Source organism: Vigna angularis, chromosome 5 (assembly GCF_016808095.1).
Source record: "Vigna angularis cultivar LongXiaoDou No.4 chromosome 5, ASM1680809v1, whole genome shotgun sequence".
NCBI classification, from domain to species: domain Eukaryota; kingdom Viridiplantae; phylum Streptophyta; class Magnoliopsida; order Fabales; family Fabaceae; genus Vigna; species Vigna angularis.
The window spans coordinates 39,722,705-39,739,178 of record NC_068974.1 but is presented as its reverse complement, the minus strand read 5'-3'; the positions used below and the strand labels follow the sequence as shown (position 1 = coordinate 39,739,178).

At 32.3% G+C, this 16,474-nt stretch overlaps 2 protein-coding genes across 3 annotated transcripts; one reads left to right on the top strand and one right to left on the bottom strand.

Moving 5' to 3' along the window:
- Positions 1 to 4,504: 4,504 nt before the first annotated feature.
- On the top strand, positions 4,505 to 9,756 carry LOC108338994 (zinc finger CCCH domain-containing protein 46). Of its 2 annotated transcripts, none has more exons than XM_017576110.2 (10): positions 4,505 to 4,751; positions 5,094 to 5,355; positions 5,561 to 5,646; positions 6,235 to 6,330; positions 6,926 to 7,019; positions 7,266 to 7,486; positions 8,076 to 8,131; positions 8,255 to 8,402; positions 9,205 to 9,277; positions 9,448 to 9,756. In XM_017576110.2, exons 1-10 carry the CDS (start codon positions 4,717 to 4,719, stop codon positions 9,484 to 9,486), a joined length of 1,110 nt encoding a protein of 369 aa, XP_017431599.1. In that variant the 5' UTR covers positions 4,505 to 4,716; the 3' UTR covers positions 9,487 to 9,756. The 2 variants fall into 2 exon arrangements, with proteins under 2 accessions (XP_017431599.1, XP_017431598.1); XM_017576109.2 differs by having other exon boundaries at positions 4,508 to 4,751; positions 8,231 to 8,402.
- Positions 9,757 to 10,137: 381 nt separating this feature from the next.
- On the bottom strand, positions 10,138 to 14,382 carry LOC108340749 (uncharacterized). The gene is made up of 5 exons (XM_017578307.2): positions 13,893 to 14,382; positions 13,113 to 13,375; positions 11,942 to 12,059; positions 11,245 to 11,453; positions 10,138 to 10,737 (listed from the first exon to the last, which is right to left on the bottom strand). The coding sequence occupies exons 1-5, from the start codon at positions 14,220 to 14,222 to the stop codon at positions 10,296 to 10,298; spliced, it is 1,362 nt and encodes a 453-aa protein (XP_017433796.1). The 5' UTR covers positions 14,223 to 14,382; the 3' UTR covers positions 10,138 to 10,295.
- Between the last annotated feature and the right edge of the window lie 2,092 nt (positions 14,383 to 16,474).

Below are 16,474 nucleotides of genomic sequence, written 5' to 3'. Positions count from 1 at the left end.
ATTAGTTAAATATGTGTTTACACACACAAAAAATATAAATAAAAATATGATATTATTGAGTATTCAATATTATAAGAAATTTTTCTTTTCTTGAATGTTAAGTGTCAATAAAAAAAATTATAATTTTATAAACATTAAATAACTATGGGATACATGTCAAATGCTTATAAAAATAAATAAAAACGATAAAGTGAATGTATTATAAATAAGTCATCAAACTAAATTCAAATAAAATTAACATAATTTTTTTAATTCATCTTATAAATTGTATTTTAATAATTTAAAATAATAGTTAGGTAAATATGTACATCATTTGTTACTATATCAAATTTAAAAGAAAAAATCTAAATATTATTTATACTCGTATCTTTATTATTCAATAAAGAAATTTTTCATTAAAATTAGAAGGATTCAGACAATTACTGATTTAGTTAGGATTAATAGATACACTTAAAAAGTTTATTTTAACTTTACAATTTTTATATCGATCAAAGATTAGCCCAATTTATAATATATACATAAGTGTAAATTTTATTTTATAAGTCAATTTTATACGTTTGAGTTAAATTAAAGTTCATTTTTTAGAGCTTATTTTAAGAGTTTGTAGTTTGTTAGGTTTATTGTTTCATTCATTATTGAGTTGTTATCGAAAAATCCATTAATTTTAGTCTCACACTTTGAATGTATGTGTTTCGATGTGAATGAGTGTTTTAAAAGTCTAAAAATCAACTGGAGATTAAACCAAATATACATGTAAGTATAAACATTATCTATCAGCAATAATAGTTTACTATTTTTTTTACCATTTTCTTATAATAATTTACTACTAATTATATAGATTTAGAATTTAATATTTTTAAATACTATAACATTATTAAATAATATTTGAATAATCTATATAATTAATTTATTTATTTACCAAATTATATATATTAATATTTTAATTTTTAATTATTATCTTTATAATAATATTTAAATAATTGGATAAACATTTTAATTCCACAATTATAAAAAAAAAGTTAAGCAATCAATTTCCATTATACTATAATAAATATATAAATAAGTCATATAAATAAAACATCCGTAAACTAAACCAATTAACTAATCTACCAACGTTAATAAATTAAATCGAGTTACAAAATTTTTGACATTTAACATTTGGTCAGCTCAATCCGAAGTGAACCATAATTAGTGGAATAGCGATACTTTCACAACATTCTTTTGACTTAACATCATCTATGTGTCATTCTGTGATTGATCCAAAATTACTCCACAATCAATAATAATAATCATGAACACCTACATGGACCAATTACAGAATGACACATAGATGATGTTAAAATGTTGTCAAAAAATATTGTCAAAGTATCATTATCTTAATTAATCAGTGAGACATGTTATCTTCCTTTAACACCCAACTAAAAATGTGATACTGGGCTAGTATGTTTTGGTCAGTGCTAGAGAAAAAAAAAAACAATTTGGTTTGTACTTAGGTATTTAACTTCAAATTAATTTCTACCACGTGCCTCCAATTATTGCACATTCCTTTGTTTTCTCATCAATAAATTTACTTCTTAATGAATCAAAACACTAATTGCGCCTAACTTAGTTGAAAACATCAATAATAATAGGATCACTTTAAAAATGTGATACTCGTGAAATTAATACTTCTCTCTTTTATACAATAACGTTTTTTAAGGAAATTTTGTTATTTTATATCCAATATTTTAATTTCATTTTATTACGTTTTAAAATTGTTTAAAAAACGAAAAAAGTAATAAATAACTAATTGAATAAAGTCTGAAGTTTGTCTTAAAATAACGAGTCTCTTTCATTTAATTTATTTGTTAAATGATTAACGTGTGATTGTTCTATTACATATTAAAATATGTAATATTTTATAGTTAATATAAATTGATATTTTTTTAAATGATAAACAACTCTTATTAATTTATTTAAAAATGTATTAGATAATGAGACCTACCCAAAAATCAAAGGAGGCGAAAAAATGGCCAAAAGAAACATCTCTTGTATAGTAAGAGACAAACTTGAAAAAGGATAATTTAATTTACATTTTTCCCATTAGTGTTGCATTCATCTTTCGACAATCTCTTGTATTATTGTCATCGTAAAAATTATTTACAAGTAGATATAGACCTTTACCTAACAACATCACTAAAAGCCTCACAGCAATTACATTAAATGAAATGATAAATATTGTGAAGAATTTTTTTGTCGGTTATGTTTGTTAAGATTATTGCACTTATTATTATCATATCATTACGAATGCATCATAGTGTAAAAAAACCAAGAGGGTGCTGTTATAGTACAAATAGAAGAAGATAAGTATTTGATTTTTTTATAGAGATGGTAAATAAATATATTTGTATTGAAAAATTCAAATATAATTCTAAGTCTTATATTAAATAAAAATGAAAAAGTCTAATATATAAACTCAAATATCTTAAGATTTTAATTTAAAATAGTATTAATATGTTATGTGTAGATTGGGTTATATCTTATTGACTTTATCACTTTTTCGTAATCATTTTCAATAGACTCATGAACTTATAAGTCTAAATAAATAAAAAAAGTTAATGTCATCTTATTATTTAAAAGTAGTTTCTAACCTAATTTTAAAACTTAGACATACTAAATTTCACACTTTAAAAGGTGTATTTGTTTTTTAAAATGAATTTTGAGAGAGTAAATTTAAATGAATTTGAAAGGAAAACGAGTTGAAAGTGAGATTGTATGAATTCACGATAAGTTGTTGAAAAATGAAGAGATTTGAAATGAAAATTTATGAAAATTAATTAATGATGTGATGAGTTTAATATATTACAAAAATATTTTCAATTGAAAAAATTAATAATTACTATTTTACCTTTAATCATAAAAGTAATTTAAAATATTTATTATCATTATTCATCTTAAGTACAAGGTAAAATGAAAAATATTATAAAATGAGCTACAATCTTCCGCAAATCTCTTCACTAAACAAGAATATTTCTCCCACTTTCTTTCATTTTTATATGCATAAATCAATTCAAATTTGTAAAAACAAGCAAAAGTGATCAATATCTTTCTATCATCACAAACAATAGATCATCTTAAACAGTGTAAGACCGAAACACATATTCTGATACCAAATACAAAATTTAAATTATTAAATATGTGATTTGAATCTTGTTATTGAAGAGTGGTGGTAGTAGGGACAGAGAAAACGAAGGAGAATAGAAGTGGGGTTTTGTCTATGATGCATTGCATTTATGATGGATAAAGGATGATGAAACAAACAAAGAATAAAAAACAAACTAAGAGGATGTTTGATTCAATTGTCAACTTAAAAGAAGTGGAAGTTTCGTAATAAGAACAAAACTACAGACTTGACAGAAAAGTTTAGGGCTCCTTGATGTTTGCATATCATTGGGAGTGAAAAAAATGTAAAAGATATCTCTTTTTGATTGTTGTAATCACTTTCTATTCGCGATTTGAGAAGTTTTGAAGTTAAACATTTGGATGTTGTATTTTTTATTTTTTAATTCATCAATATAAAATTATTTATTTTTATTCTAACAACATTAAAAATTATATAGTATAATGGTGTGGCCAGTCCAAGAATTCAACAGTCAACAAGTTCACGATTTTATGTAAGTCAAGTGATAAACAGATTGGTTAGATTAAAGTAAAATTAGTGTTAAGTATAATTATATTAACCTTAAGCTAAGTCATCATGGTTTGAGTCGAGTTGTAATTAGATCAACATTAATCAAAAGTTCATCCTGAAATCTATAAATAGGGATTAGTGGTATTCAGATAATTGGTTACATTGATTGTACATTTATTTTGGAGAAATAAAATTAACTTCAACCCCACCGAAACAAAAATAAAACATTTTAGAGTATGCAATATAACAAATAACATTATCTTTTTTAGTTGTGCAATCTTACACAACTTTATATAATTATATTTCTGTCATTTTTTTAGTCCAATGAAATATAAAAAGAAACAATCAGATTGACTAAAAAAGCACCAAAAGACAATTTCTTTTTCACCTTCATAATTTTAACTTGAACTCACATAAATTATGAATAATGTAATTTAGCATATAAATTTTATATTTCAGAATTATAATTTGAAATATATATTTTATTTTATATTTTAGAATGTATAATTCAAAATATAAATTTTTATATTTTGAAATATAAATCTAAAATATAATTTTTGTATTCTGAATTCTATAATTTTAAGATAATATAATTTGAAATTTATTTTTATTTTGTATTCTAAAATATACTGGAATAAATAAAAATGTATGATGGTTATATATTTTGGAATACAATATCAGATTACACGTTTTGAAAAGAAAAAAATTTACTGTGGTGCATATTGAAATTGTGGACGTGCAAAGAGAAATAGCTGTCCCAAAGTCAATACGAAGGCCGAAACTTCAGCTTTTAGGTCCAAAATGCAGGGTTTTCAGTCGAAAAAACCGGTTTTTGAAAGAGGAAAACCTGTGATTAGGGACCGAATAAAAAAAAGAAAACCACCAATTTTCAACTCTTATTTGTTTTTGCAAGTTTCAACCATAGAGTGGAACGAGAAGTGAATGAGAAATTGAATTTCCATGAGCAATTGATTTTAGCAAAGTCGAAGAAAGGGTTTGTTTTGTTCGGAATTGTTAACGTTTGACGATGTTATAGCTCTAAAACGATGAGAGATATTTGTCGAAACTTCCAGCGAGGCAGGTTATTGTTCTTCATCTTCTTCATTGCTTTACTTGCACTTTCAATGTTCGTCGATTCATTAAGATACCGTTGTGATGTTGTTTCTGTGTAATTACCATGCGCAATTATTTCTTTTCATTTTTCACTGTTTGTGTGCATATCTTGTGGGGGCGTGATTGGACTTTGGATTTTCAGCTACTGGTAGTATATAACTGTATAAATCTGAGCATTTACGTGTTATATAACAGTAGTAATCTATGTGATCAGATATGCTTTTAGATTATTAATGTTGAATTTATTCGTCCGTTTGCGTCATCAGAAGTTTTGAGAATGGGTTTTAAGTTGCCATAGTTCATGTTTCAGCTGCCAATATGGAGAAAGGTGCAGATATTTACATGTCAACAACCAACAGAGAAAACCTAATGTTCAAGGGTTTGGAGGACAAAACGGTTCTCATCAACAGCAAAGTACAAATCCCTTTGGATTTGGGTCTGGTTCTGGCTCTGGCTCTGGCTTTGGGTCACAACAACAACAACAGAAGTCTAATCCTTTTGGTTTTGGCACGCAGAACAGTTCCCAGTTAAATGGGGGACCTCGTTCTGAGTATAAACCGAACCAATACAAGGTTCTCATTCTTTTCCTATGTTTATACATGATGAAAAGGTTTATTTTTGTATTTTAGGCATTATAATAAATTACTACGACATTGAAGCTTTTGATATTGGTGGACTATTTTTGAGGGGTTATCGATGCAATGTCTGCTTCATCTTCACTTTTAGTAAAATAATCTGATGTTTTCTTTTAGTATTGATCATTTACCTCTGAAGCAGCCTTTTGAAAACAAATGGAATCGACAATCGTCCAAACCCCAGAATGGTGGGAAATCTGACAACAACCCCCAACCAGTAGATCATAAGTGAGTATTTATCAATCCACTCTCCGTCTCATGAGTCATGGATATTTTTCTTGATGTTGTATCGAGTCAACATGAGGGACAAGGATGTGCATGACTGCCACCTGTTGGACATGCGCCCTTGTACTTCAGAATGAGAAACATAAAAAGAAGAGGTCTAAATGTCTACAAAATGCATAAACACTGACTAATGGTGCTTGAAAGTACCAAACAAACTCTAATTTTTTATTGGATCACTGGAGGGCTTTGTTTTTTTATCAATTTTGAGGATGCAAAATTTTTGTTGCCTAGGCGCTATTGCTTTTTCTTTTTGGCTAAAGTTTACAATCCTCTGCATGTTTATCTTTAAAGAATTTGCCGTTTGTTATTAACAAACAAGCAAAGGAAAATTGAGTACCATTTTTTTGCTTTTGTTGGGTTCTGTGATTTCTTTTGGAGAATACCTGATCATCTTTAGTACTTTCTTGCTATCTAGTTAATCTTTTTCTACAAAAGAGGGTCTCTATTGTATTTTTTTCCTTGTGCCTTGTTTATGTATTGCATTTTGCATAATATTATTGATATACTTTACTTGGTTGATGTAATTAAAAGATGCACAGATCCTGAGAACTGCAAGCGCCAGATTGCAGAAGATTTCGAGAAAGAGAAACCAATTTGGATACTTACATGCTACAGTCATTGCAAAGGGTATATTTCTCATACATGATGGTTTGAAAACATTAACCGAACTTTTTACTGTAAATATATTTTTTAATCATGTACAACTCCATCACCTAATGCAGACAAAAAATTCCATTTTCCTTGAAACCCGTGTAACTGAGCTACGTTGATTGTTGACTATTTTTTCAATTCATCCAATGCAACACTGATAAATTAACCAGTAATCATTAAACACTTCCTCATCCTATCTTTAAACATTCTTTTGAAAGCTACTGTCCATATGATTAGCAAGATCTTAACAGGAACGTTTTCCTTATGCATTAAAGAGCTTCAGATGATTGGGTTTCACATGGAAGTTTCACATGCATGAGTTCACCTATTATTTAATTTTCCGTAAACTGCAGTTGAATCTTCTTTAGTTACTAATGAGTTAGGCCACTGTCCACCTGGATTACACCTCCTAGATAAACCTGAAAACATTTCCTCAAGAAATTTGCAGTTAAAACGATAATACTGGAAAAAGAGATCCTGGTGTACTCTTGAAAGAGAAATTGCTTTAAAGACTCCTAACCAGTGCTCTAATAAGAAAACTAAGTATAGTTTTTTATCTCCTTTGCTGCAGTGCTCCTTGTGACATTGTTGGTGATATTAGCTTTGAAGAATTGCGGGCATCAGCTTATGAGGATGCTAAGCGTGGGATGAGCTTGCAATCAATAGTAAGAAATCTGATGTATCATGCCTTTAGCCCCTTTCTCTCTCCTCTCCCCTTCACATTTTTGGAAGATACCCTATTCTGTATCTAGTTGTAACTGCTTTAGTTTTCTTTAATGAAATTTCACTTTGACAATTTGTATTAAAGAAGAGCGTCCTTTACTGTGTCTTTTGTGTTGACATTTGTAATTACAAGGTTACAGTCGTGCTCAAATGTATTCTGTGTCTAACCTAAAAATATGACATTGCAGGTTGAGAAAGAGAGAAGTATACTGAAATCCAAGATGCTTGAGTTTGAGAAACTACTTTCTGAACCTTACCAAAAACCAATAAATTCTTCTCTCGACAGTCAAAGACCCCAATCCATGGGAGCCAATGCAAATCTGTTTTCAGGAACATCTCCAAGTAATGGTCCTTTGTCAGTCTCAAGCTTTAGCCAACTGGGTACTTCAATGAACATGGGTTTTGGAAGGTAAGAGTTACTGGCTAGAAAATATTTTCCTCATTTTTGGTTGCTTGATGTTGGAAAACAACTAGAGAAAATCCACAATAAACTACTTGAGAGTTGAATGAGCTCCACTGGAGTGTGGTTTGTACCATATAAGGTATTGGTGAGACTTGATAGTTTGTCTAATTTGCATTAGACCTCTACTGACACCCTTTCTTCTAGAACTCCTGTCCACTGTGTATTCTTGTTTAGAATTGTGTTGTAATTGCCAAGAGAATGGAGAAATGCACAAGAGCTTTTATTATTGTCGTATAATGTTACAGTTTTCGTAGATGCTGTTTCAGGCTAGTTGGATATCAGTTTTTAAGGGCACTAGAATGACCTAGGTCTTGAAAATTTGGTTTCTGTAAACTTTCCGATAGTGGCTATGTGGTTACATTGGTATTACTTGTGGAATTGGGTATGGGATGTGGTTGGTATAGAATGGATAAGATGCAGGTCTGCAATCATTGCTTCTCATGCATTGATTATTCTTCATCTTGTACTTTCCTTGTCATACTCTGCTAATATTTTTTTCTTGCTTTTGGTCTAATCTGTTTGGAACTATTGTTAGGCCATCTGCACCACCAACAAACACTCTGGCACAGCCTAGTTTCTTTGGAGTTGGAGGTATATGGTTGGTGTATTTTTTATAGTGTTATGACTATATATGTCTTTTGTTTTTCTTGCTCATATATGTCTGATTATCAGTGCTATAATAAATACTAGGGAACTCTTTGGCATCCAATACAGGAAACCTAAACAGCAGTGGCTCCTTCGGTGTTCAAAGCAACCCCCATTCTACACCAGCGGATTTGACAATATTTCCGGGTTCAACTCAGCAAACACCAGCCACATTCAATAACTCCGGTTTTCAAACAACATCAGATGTCCTGTTGTCGTAAGTTCATAGCACATTAAAAAGTCCTGAAAAGCAGTTGCCACAATTTAATCACTTGATGATCTCATTCATTGAAAAATAGTTAAACTGTTTAACCATATTTCAGGGTACATTGTTTTAGATCATGTGGAATTAATAAATGACAGAGATTGATTATAATCTGGCGAGTCAATCATTATTGTTTTCATTGAAAACTTTTCAGCTTAGTTATGCATTTTCAGTTTTCAAAAAAATTGAGCTTGAAAATTTCAATTTTATCCATATTGGATTATTATTCCATTTTATTTAATAAAGTAGCAGCAGTAATTTTTTGTGACAAGACTGCCATAATGCTTTCTAATTTTTAATTTTGAAATGATTATGATAAACTTTTGTGATTTAAGTACTATTCAAGATTTCATTTGGCAATGATGAACGTACCAAACACCCCCAATTGCCTCAGGAGCTCACTTCAACTATTATAATTTTTCTTAAAACAGACCAAGTTGAATCTATTGTAATTTTTATAATTTTGATGAAGCTGACCGCATAACCCAATGATAAAATATATTTTGTTAAGCCATAAGTTAGAGTTTGTAGATTAGAAGGATTTTAATTCCAGTATAAGTGCTTGTATCGGTTGGATCTTTCTTTATTTTTATGAAACAATGCCCCAGTTTATACTAGTATGAGTCTTTTTGGAAACTTCACCTTTATTCATGCATTTTCTGAGGTTGTGTCTATGTATTGAAGAATTTTTTCTTCGAATGCAAGTTACAAAGACTTCCGATTGAATTTTTATGGCCGTTCTTTATTCTTGCAGAAATAAGTTACAACCAGAGAATGTGTCAGGAGATGTCAGTATTTGGTTAAAAGAGAAATGGAATCCAGGAGAGGTAATAGTCTTCTGCTTTACTCTTGACTGATAAAACTTGTCTCCAAGACATTTTGTTTCCATTTCTATAAGCAGGACAAAATCCTCCTTTGAACAGTTAGATTGATAAGTGCTTGATGTGCTAACATTTGTTCGTTTTCATTTTGTTTTTGTACTGTGTCTGTTTGGCAGATTCCAGAAGAAGCTCCTCCTGATTCATTCGTACGGTAGACATTAGTAAAATGGCATCTGAAACATAGGAACCAATACTTCGTTACCACTCAGCAAGATTTTGGTTTCGTGGTTGAACTAAAAAGATCAATAGCATGTTTTAGATCAATATTTGGTATTCATTTGATAAGGATTCCACTCCTGTTATGTATCTTTTAATGTCTGGGTATGCATTGTGTATGCAAGAAACCTACTACGCAATGCTCTTTTCTGGCAGTAATTACGCCTTTTTCAAATGAAAAAACAAGCCAAATGTTTTTCTTTTACAAAGAGGAGTCTTAAGCTAACATATGATTTATTAAAATTATAAAATCAAGAAACAAACGTTTTGTTTTGTAAAAATCACCATTGACGGTAAACATTAATGATGGACAAAAATGTAACCAAAATCTGGCTTCTCCATTTAAGGAAAATTGATCATTAAATAAGAACAACACCTTCCGTAACAACTTTAGATTACGCATACATCTACCAAATTCAATGTCACTCTCAGTAATCATGGTGATAAGTAACCAACTTTAGATAATGCATACATCTACCAAATTCAATGTCACTCTTAATAATCATGGTGATAAATTATGGGTGTAACATACAAAAATAATTATGACGATGGTGATATAACATATCTATGTACCCTGGTACTAATAATGATGAAGACTAGAAGGGCCTGAGTAATTGAATTGCTAACAGAACTAATCTTTTTACAATTGAGTATTTACAGGGCTATTCTTTTGAAACATAATGATCAAAGGAATACAATAAATTCGTGAAAAAAAAATTGTAATTAAATTTCATAGTGCCAACTTTGATTAGACGCTGGAAATATGATCAGTGCCAACAGAAGAGGAATCGAGTTGAAATTCGAAAGATTCAGCCAATTTGACTGCATCTGAAATTCTAAGGCGTGTTCCCTGTTGTCCAACAACAGTAGCAGCAACATTAGCTGCTAATGTGCCTATACCTCTCAAATCTGATACGCCTCTTAAAAGACCATATAGAATACCAGATGCATATGCATCACCAGCACCACAAGTATCCACTGGAACACATGATGAAGGAGGGATATATACAGCTTCCCCTTTTACACCTATGTAAGAGCCTCTAGGACCATCTGTAACGGATACCAGAGGAACAAAGTGGCTCAGATACCTTGCAGCTGAAGCAGCACTTTCCTTTGCTTCAAAATTACAAAGAGCTCTGGCCTCATCACCATTTGCAAAGACTAAATCAACACTGTTCCCAATAATTTCCCTGATGAATGGAAAAATACACCAGTTATAAGAGCATACATGCGTGTGATCTAACACCTGAACAAATATCATATTATGAACCAATTTTACTTTTGGTTAATTGAATTTAAGTGGTTCCTACAGGTTTGATGATGCAATCTGCCTAATTGAATTTGATTCCCCCCCAGTCCTTCAACAGCCTGGTTAGCAATTATCACACACATTCAGAAGTATTGCCTCATATCACTCTCAAAGTTTGCTAGATTGCTTTAGCAATTCCTATATTTTACAAGCTTAAGACAAATTACAAAATTAGATGAGTTGGGAGCTAATTTCAGATTTGTTCACAGCTTAATCAACTGAAAACAGAACAAGTACATGGAATATACAATAAAAACAAATTAATCATATCTATCTTGTTGCACAAATTTATGCTTTAGGTTAACAAAATTGTTATTGAAGGTCAGGATTAATGGTACGGAAATTACATGATATCAAGTATTATATAAAAATTAAGTGACGGTTTTACCAAAAATCATCAAAGTGTCTCTCAATGCAGGAAACATCTGAAGCTGTTATTGCAACCAAGGCACCGTTCCTCCGAGCTTTTTCACATGCTTTGGTTATTGTTTTAATAGTATCAGGAAGTTCAAATAAATACCCTTCAACAATAAGTATGTTGGTCTTGGAAACTGCACTAGCCAAGGATGCATCATAGTTAACAGTTGAAGATGTGCCCTGACAATAGAATGCCAAAATATTTTTAGCAACTTCACCATTTGCAGTAGCAAATAATACAGAGCTTAGATTTGGACAATAAATGTAAAAGAAGAACCACTGTGCTTTGAATAATCAGCAAGGAAGTATTACTTGAAGAATAGACAATAATATATATGGTAAATACTGTGCATGCTCATTGCGTATTAGTTGATAAACTTACATAGTTCTTCAATATATGCAATTAATACAAATTATAGAATTGAACTTCACAATAGAACTCAAGAAACTTTTGAGCAACTCATGTAATTGCGTAATGCAAATAGTCAATTATATATTTAAATGTGCATTAGTTGGAAGTGGGGGAGGGGGGGAGAGGTGCATAATAACCACTATATAAATTGCTATTGATATATTTACTTATAAACATCTTGCTATAGAATCCTCAAATTGCAAGAAGGACGCGGCAGATGTGTCTATCTTAGTATCCATTTTGTAGCATACTGAACCTGATATGCAAGCATTGTTCGCTGGGCATCTGGAGTTGTGAGAACTATAACTGTTCCAGTAGTCCCATCCTTGATAGGCTCGGAAAGAAATTGCACATTTGCTCGGCGCAATTTTTCCCTGTAGAATTAAAAGAAAACGTAAACAAACAATACAAATAGCTTCATCAAATCTCACTTGCCAAAACAAAAACTGGTGGAATCATTAAATAACAAAATTATGTGTGGAAATGAGTACACAGTACAATGGTGTTACGTGTGCTACTACACTGCAAGTTTTGGATGAAAAAATGAGTACTTCACAGTAATAGAATATTTAACATACAGGGATAAAAAATATAAATTTTTTCCTGGTTGATTCCATATACAATGCCTCTTCCCCTGTATTATCTGTTAAGCTATCATTATGATCTACTTGTGGCCTATCCTTAGAAAGTACACAAATATGGATGCATATTCAGACACCAAAATCCAGCCAAAGGAACAACTCTGGCTTGAGGAAGAACAAAAACATAGTTACCAATCCTGAATTGTGATAGAGAGCACCTGACTGCAAAACTACTACATAGGATAGTGTATAGTTCAATTACTACCATTATGATATGACCACTATTGTGAAATTCTTATTACTGCTATTAGTGTTAGTTTGTTATATTATATGCCCAGAACATAAAAATAAAAACACATAAAAATGTTTTCACCACACGTCCAAATTCCTCTGAAACCCAAACTCCCTTCGGCAGCTAGCCAAGTGCTGCACTTAGCAAATGAAACAGAAGCTTCACACATGGCAGAGGTCACAGATGGAGGTATGGGAGGTTGGCAGTGATAAGGAAGGTCATAGAGGCTGCCTGGAAACAGCACAGGGATGGGGGGCAGAGGGCGCCACAGACCCACAGATAGGAAGGAGAAGAAATGCAGCCACATTGAAAGGGTAGAGAGAGAGGAACTCAGGCACAGGTGTGGCACTATTACAATGCAATTCACCTTTTTTTTAGGACACAAACGGCCATGATGAACACAATACTGAAATGCTGCACAACAGCAAGGGGCCACTCCATACAACAACAATGGTGCTTTTGCACCCTCCTAACTACACTGACAATAAGGAAAAATGCACTATCCGGAAATGGAGTGAAAGTATGTTAAAACAGTGAAAAGAATAAAGACAAACCTGTAGAAACCCCCCAACAGATCACTCCCTACACTACCGGTCATTGCCACACTTATAGCAGGAACTTTGAGGGAGCGACTTCCAAGCCTTGCAAGGGCAACTAAGGTATTAGAGAGAGATCCACCTGCCGCAGCTTTATAGCTGCACCCATCCATAGCCTGTAAAACTCTACCTCTTTCCTCATGATTTACCACTTTCCGCGTTCCCTTCTCTAACCCCAAATTCTTCAGAAAATTATCATCGACCATGCCAGAGAAGTCCACCTACAAGAATTTCCAACAAAACGCCTTCATAGTTGTTCTCGGAGAAAAAGGACAGAGAAGTGTCCATAGCAGCAAGACGATGAAAGTATAAACCATACGAGCAAAACTAAAATTCTGTACGTTCTTTTGCTGTTATTTTTTAATTCAGAATTGAAGTTTGACTTGGTAATGACTTTAATACAAACATTGATTATTACGATGACTTGTAGTGCTAATCATGATTACGCATATTGTATTGTAAAACCCCAATTCTGATTCGTCAACATACTGAAAACACCAAGGATTAGCATCTAAATTTTATCACGGTAGCGTCAGCATAACCCATCATAAAACAAGAACAATGAAGATTCTAAAATGCTAGCAGTTTGAACCATTTCTCACAAGGGAACAAAAAACCCAGAGCATACACGAAACAATTCTTAAATACAAGAACAGTATATATACAGGGTGTGCAAATTCGTGCGAGTTTAACAGCAATTATGATGAATAAATGGAGCAGGAAGGAAAAGGGCATCACCATGGCTTGACCGAGACCCAAGACATCCCATCTTTCGGGCAAAACTAAGGAGCTAAGAGTCTCTTGGCCTTCTTCTTCTTCTTCGTCATCGCAACTAGCCTTCATGGGTTGCTCATCTTCTTCGATAACACTGTCATACTGAGTACCATCGGGGACTCCAGGCCCACATCGGGCGGAAAAAGAAGCGTTCCTTCGGCAGCATAAAATAAATTGGGGAGCTGGGGCATTTGAGAATTTTGGGAGACAAAGGAGAGAAAGGTGTGGCGTAGGAAAGAAAAGAGAAGAGGAGAGATGAGGTGAAGAGTAGACAGAAAGAAAAGAGAGAGACATGGAAAATGATTTTGGTTGCTTTGTTCTGTGTCTAATCTCTGAAGAGAAGAAGAGAGAGACACAAACACAAAGGAACCAAGGTTTCGATGTGGTGGTAATGTTGCAGGAGAGAGACACGACACAAAGATAAGGAGAAGAAACTAACCAAACCAAAAGAAGAAAGAAAGAGAGGAAGTGGAGAACTCAAATTACGGAACCGTCCTCAATTTCGTAACTTCCCACAGATTCTAGAATCTCCAGGCCCCACAAAACATCTCTCCATTCTTTCCAAATATAAAGACTTAATGAATTATATATAATAAATTCATTAGTTATTTAGTTTTTATGTTTAATTTTGTTTTATTTTATTTAAAATATTAATTGAGTTTTATTTTTGTAGAGCTACACTATACACTATGTTGATGAACTAATGCACTATTATGTTGTTGCATTGCTTCCAACACTGATTTCATCATTCTCATAACATTAGACGTATCAGAATTGTGAGGTGGAGAAGGAGGAGGTTTATTTGCCGTTTACAGAGAGAGAAAAAGCCATCAGTCTAACTCAAGAAGACAAAGACAATCACTATACATAGCTAAGAGTACACAAGCAAGACACACTCAAAGCCTAAAGGATTCCTAAGGAAAGAACTGCTCTGATACCATTAATGTAACATCCCAAAAATATAACATAAAACTATATACAAATGTCATCATTTAATAATATGATAAAACAGTTACTGGAAAATAAAGTTAAGCTTACAGTTATTACAAAACAACCATAAAATTTAAAACTTTACAAAAGTCCTACACTATTTCAAAACTATGTGCATAATCCGAACAATTATTACAAGTTAGGATTATAACCAAACAATTCATACAAAACTATTAACAAAATTAAACAGCAAACTACTACCAAACGACTGGTCTTTCTTCTTCCTCCAAAGCTTGCTCCACCGAGCACTCTTCTACCTCTGCTCACACCCAAAGGTAATCATTGCAAGAGAAAAATCGAACAGGAACATGGACAAAGAAATAAGGGTAAGCAAATGTAATTTAATTGCATACACATACATACATTTTTGACAAGTACAAACAATGCAAGGCCGAATACTTCAACATACTAAGACCGAATACAAGTAAACATACACAAACCGAACACTTAAGTAGTTATTACCGAACACTAGAAGCATGCATAGACCGAACACCATAATTCATAAGTAGACTGAACACATGACTTGATCATCCGGATTGTATGAATGTGTAGCTACAGGTGTTTTTGCACTTGCAGTGGTGAAACAACAAGACACCCATCAAGCTACCCCAAGAGGTAAGTCTAGTGAAAATTACCTCGATACCCTGAGGTTAAAGGACCTCCTGCCATTCTCACACATGAGTTACTCTTCTCTACTTAAGAATGAGTAATCATAGAATATCAGGATAAATACCAGCTTAACACGATATCCACATTCATACTTTACAATTCAATAACTATCCACGAGACATTCCACCTTGGAATTCTCTTCCACAGTACTTAAAACATACTCCTCATCATTTAACATATAATATCATTCAACAATCATATCATCAATCATAAAACCGAGAACTCTGTGAACGTTGGAGACTGAACGGTTTCTCACTACCCAAAGGATAAGATTGAACGATCCATAATAAATAGAACAGAAGAATTAACCGAACACTATTAAAAACCGACCACTAGAAGATACTGAACGTTAACACTAGCATAAATGCTAGTATAATACCGAGCACTAACACTAACATAACTACTAGTATAAGACCGAGTGCTAACACTAACATATAAATGTTATTATAAAGCCGAACGCTAACTTTAGCATAACTGCTAGTATAAGACCGAACGCTTGACCAAGAACGAGCATTAGTACAAGACATAGAACTACCACCTAAGACCGAACGGTCATGAATGGGTAAGATGAAAGATACCAAACCCAATCCATAACCAAATACCTGAATATGACTGAGCGGTCAATAATGCACACTCAGCGTTTTGCATAATTATGCAAAAATTCTACAGAATTATGAAGAACACCAAAATTTACCAAAACCAAATTATTTTCCCAACTTCAAATCCTCCAAACATAATTCCTACACCAATTCAAACCTATCTAAGGGAACCTTCATTCACTAAATTTCACCCAAAACACACCCAGAAATCTGCATAAACTCAACTCAAGAACCCAAAATTAGATTTTACCACTTTTATACATTTTTGATCATCTTAATGATTCTAAC

Excerpts from the sequence above, each read along its gene's own strand:
- LOC108338994 (XM_017576109.2), top strand. The coding sequence starts at position 4,717 with ATGAGAGATATTTGTCGAAACTTCCAGCGAGGCAG. Across the intron at positions 5,356-5,560 it reads ATAAACCGAACCAATACAAG|CCTTTTGAAAACAAATGGAA; the intron begins GTTCTCATTCTT and ends CCTCTGAAGCAG. Across the intron at positions 8,403-9,204 it reads ACATCAGATGTCCTGTTGTC|AAATAAGTTACAACCAGAGA; the intron begins GTAAGTTCATAG and ends TTATTCTTGCAG.
- LOC108340749 (XM_017578307.2), bottom strand. The coding sequence starts at position 14,222 with ATGTCTCTCTCTTTTCTTTCTGTCTACTCTTCACCTCATCTCTCCTCT. Across the intron at positions 11,454-11,941 it reads GAACAATGCTTGCATATCAG|GGCACATCTTCAACTGTTAA; the intron begins GTTCAGTATGCT and ends TTCTATTGTCAG. Across the intron at positions 10,738-11,244 it reads AGACACTTTGATGATTTTTG|GGAAATTATTGGGAACAGTG; the intron begins GTAAAACCGTCA and ends TCCATTCATCAG.